General features: G+C 65.9%; 2 protein-coding genes across 2 annotated transcripts in view; both read right to left on the bottom strand.

The window, feature by feature from the left end:
• LOC104842444 (glutathione S-transferase Mu 1-like) overlaps positions 1–2,331 on the bottom strand; it is a 5,012-nt gene that overhangs the window by 2,045 nt on the left and 636 nt on the right. The window lies entirely within an intron of this gene.
• LOC104842413 (glutathione S-transferase 2-like) overlaps positions 1,069–2,331 on the bottom strand; it is a 1,703-nt gene continuing 440 nt past the window's right edge. The window contains exons 2-5 of the mRNA XM_010584742.1: positions 2,211–2,292; positions 2,031–2,131; positions 1,715–1,810; positions 1,069–1,164 (exon numbers count right to left, since the gene is read on the bottom strand). Coding sequence (XP_010583044.1) covers positions 1,069–1,164; positions 1,715–1,810; positions 2,031–2,131; positions 2,211–2,292 — 375 coding nt within the window. The remainder of the gene's footprint in view (positions 1,165–1,714; positions 1,811–2,030; positions 2,132–2,210; positions 2,293–2,331) is intronic.

The following is a 2,331-nucleotide window of genomic DNA, read 5'->3' as shown; positions in this document are numbered from 1 at the left end:
GGGGAAGAGGGGTCTTCCCCCTCCCCCCCCGTATTCTGGGGTGGGGTTACGGGACTCTTCTGTTTGCATTGGGGTGGTCTGCGAACCCCCCCAGGCTCCATGGGGGACCCCCTTATCCTGGGGGGTCGTGGGTTTCTTCCTTTGCATTCCCTCCCCCCAAGCTGCATGGGGATACCCCCCCGTCTTTGGGGAGCACGGGTCCCCCCCCTTTGCAACCCCTCCAAGATTAGACACGTGCTCCCCGCCCTTATCCTGAGGGTCATGGCCCCCCCTTGGGCCCCACAGTGTGCATGGAAGGCCCTCTCACTCTGGGGGCTCTGCACCCCCCTGCTGCTTGGGGGGGTCCCCCTTACCCAGGGGGGGCATGATTACCCCCCTTACATCACCCAGGCTGCATAAGCAGTCCCCCTTATACTGGGGGGGACCCCTCAATCTGCATTGGGGTCCCCTAGTCCTGGGAAGGGCATGGGCCCCCCTTGACCCCCCAGTCTGCATGGGGGGGCATGACCTCCTTTGCACCCCCCAAGCTGTATGTGGTCCCCTTTATCTTGGGGGGGGGACGTGAATCCTCCCTTGCAGCCCCCCCAGACTGCATGGGGGTACCCCTGGCTTTGGGGAGCAGGGGTCCCCCAGTCTGCATAGGGACCCCCTTATCCTGGGGGGCGTGTGTCCCTCTGTGCCCCCCCTAACCTGCATGCGGGTCCCCCCTTTCAACACCCGAAGCTGCATGGGGGTCTCACTCTCCCGGGGGGGGGCATGGGCCCCTCTTGGGCCCTGCAGTCTCCACAGAGCAACCCCCTTAGCGGTGGGGGGGACATGGGGAAATGGCTTCCCCCCACCCCGGAGTGCAGGACGGTCCAATAGCCCTCGCCCCTGTTACCCCCCCAGGAGTCACCCCCCCAAAATGCAGGGTCCCCACAGCGCCCACCCTTCCCAGCACCTCCACGGTCCCACAGCAGCTCAATGCACCCCACATGGCAACCAGACAAGGGGGCAGCCCCCCCGATTTATTCTGCAGGGGAGGGGGCTGGGGGTGAAGTGGGGGGGGGTGGGGGGGACACACCCCTCTCAGTCCTTGGTGTTGGACCATTGAGCCGTGCGCCAGAAAATGGGGGTCCTCATGAAGCGCCCCGACCGCATGTAGGCGGAGATCTTCTCCAGCGCCTGCGGGGAGGTGATGGTGATGGGACGGGGACAGGGATGGGGACAGGGACACCGGGGTGTCGGGGATAGGGACAGGGACAGCAGGGTGTCGGGGAGGGGGACAGGCACATCAGGGTCTCGGGGATGGTGATGGGGATGGGGGCACCAGGGTGTTGGGGACAAGGATAGGGACACTGGGGGGTGGGAATGAGGACACTGGGGATTCAAGGATGAGGACGGGAATGGGGACAGTGGGGTGTCAGGGATGGGGACAGGGACAGCAGGGTGTTGGGGATGGGGACAGGGACAGCAGGGTGCCAGGGACAGGGCCAGTGACACCGGGGTGTCCCCACGCAGCCCTGCTCACCTCGAAGCGCTGCAGGAACCGGCCCAGGTTGCCCTGCAGCTCCGGGCACTCGGGGACAAACATGCGTTGCTGGTCCAGCACGTCGTACGCCAAGAAGTCCACAAAGGTGAGCTGGGGCAGAGGGAGCGGGGGGAGAGGGGAGTGACAGGGGGTCAGCCCCCACAGGGGGACCCCCCCCAAAACTCCCCAGCAGCCCCCACCTACCTTCTCCCCTGCAAACCACGGCCGGGAGCCCAGGAACCGTGACAGATCCCGCAGCTTCCCCGGCAGCTGCTCCAGGTACGCCGGCTTCAGCTTCTCCTACACGGGTAGGGGGGGACAGAGCTGGGGTGGGGGCTGCCCCCCCCCCAGCACCTAGGGGGTGACTGCAGCCAGGCAAGGGGTGCACCCCAACACACGCCTCATGCTGGCCATGGCTTGATTCCCCATGTCCCCGGTGTGGCGGGGGACAAGACTCCCGGGGTTTGGGGGGGGGGTGTCTGTCCCCCTATGCCCCCCCACGCTCCCACGGGGTACTCACAAAGTCGGGGTTGTAGCACAGCTGGACAAATCTCATACGCAAATCCATGAGCTCGTTCTCCAGCATGTCCACACGCAGCATCTCCTCCTCCGTCTCACCTCCTGCAGGATGGGGAGATGTCAGCGCCCCCCCCGGGGGGACCCCCCCTTGGTGCTGTGACACACACCCCCCATCACTCACCCATGTTGTGCTTGCGGGCGATGTAGCGCAGGATGGCATTGCTCTGCGTCAGCTTGATGGGACCATCGATGAGATAGGGTAGCTGGGGGGGGGCATGGGGGGGTCAGCCCCGGTGCCCCCC

The sequence above is a fragment of the Haliaeetus leucocephalus genome, unplaced genomic scaffold (assembly GCF_000737465.1).
Source record: "Haliaeetus leucocephalus isolate CR32 unplaced genomic scaffold, Haliaeetus_leucocephalus-4.0 Scaffold1000, whole genome shotgun sequence".
In the NCBI taxonomy this organism is placed as follows: domain Eukaryota; kingdom Metazoa; phylum Chordata; class Aves; order Accipitriformes; family Accipitridae; genus Haliaeetus; species Haliaeetus leucocephalus.
The sequence above is the reverse complement of the archived record's forward strand: the minus strand, read 5'-3'. Positions and strand labels throughout refer to the sequence as shown.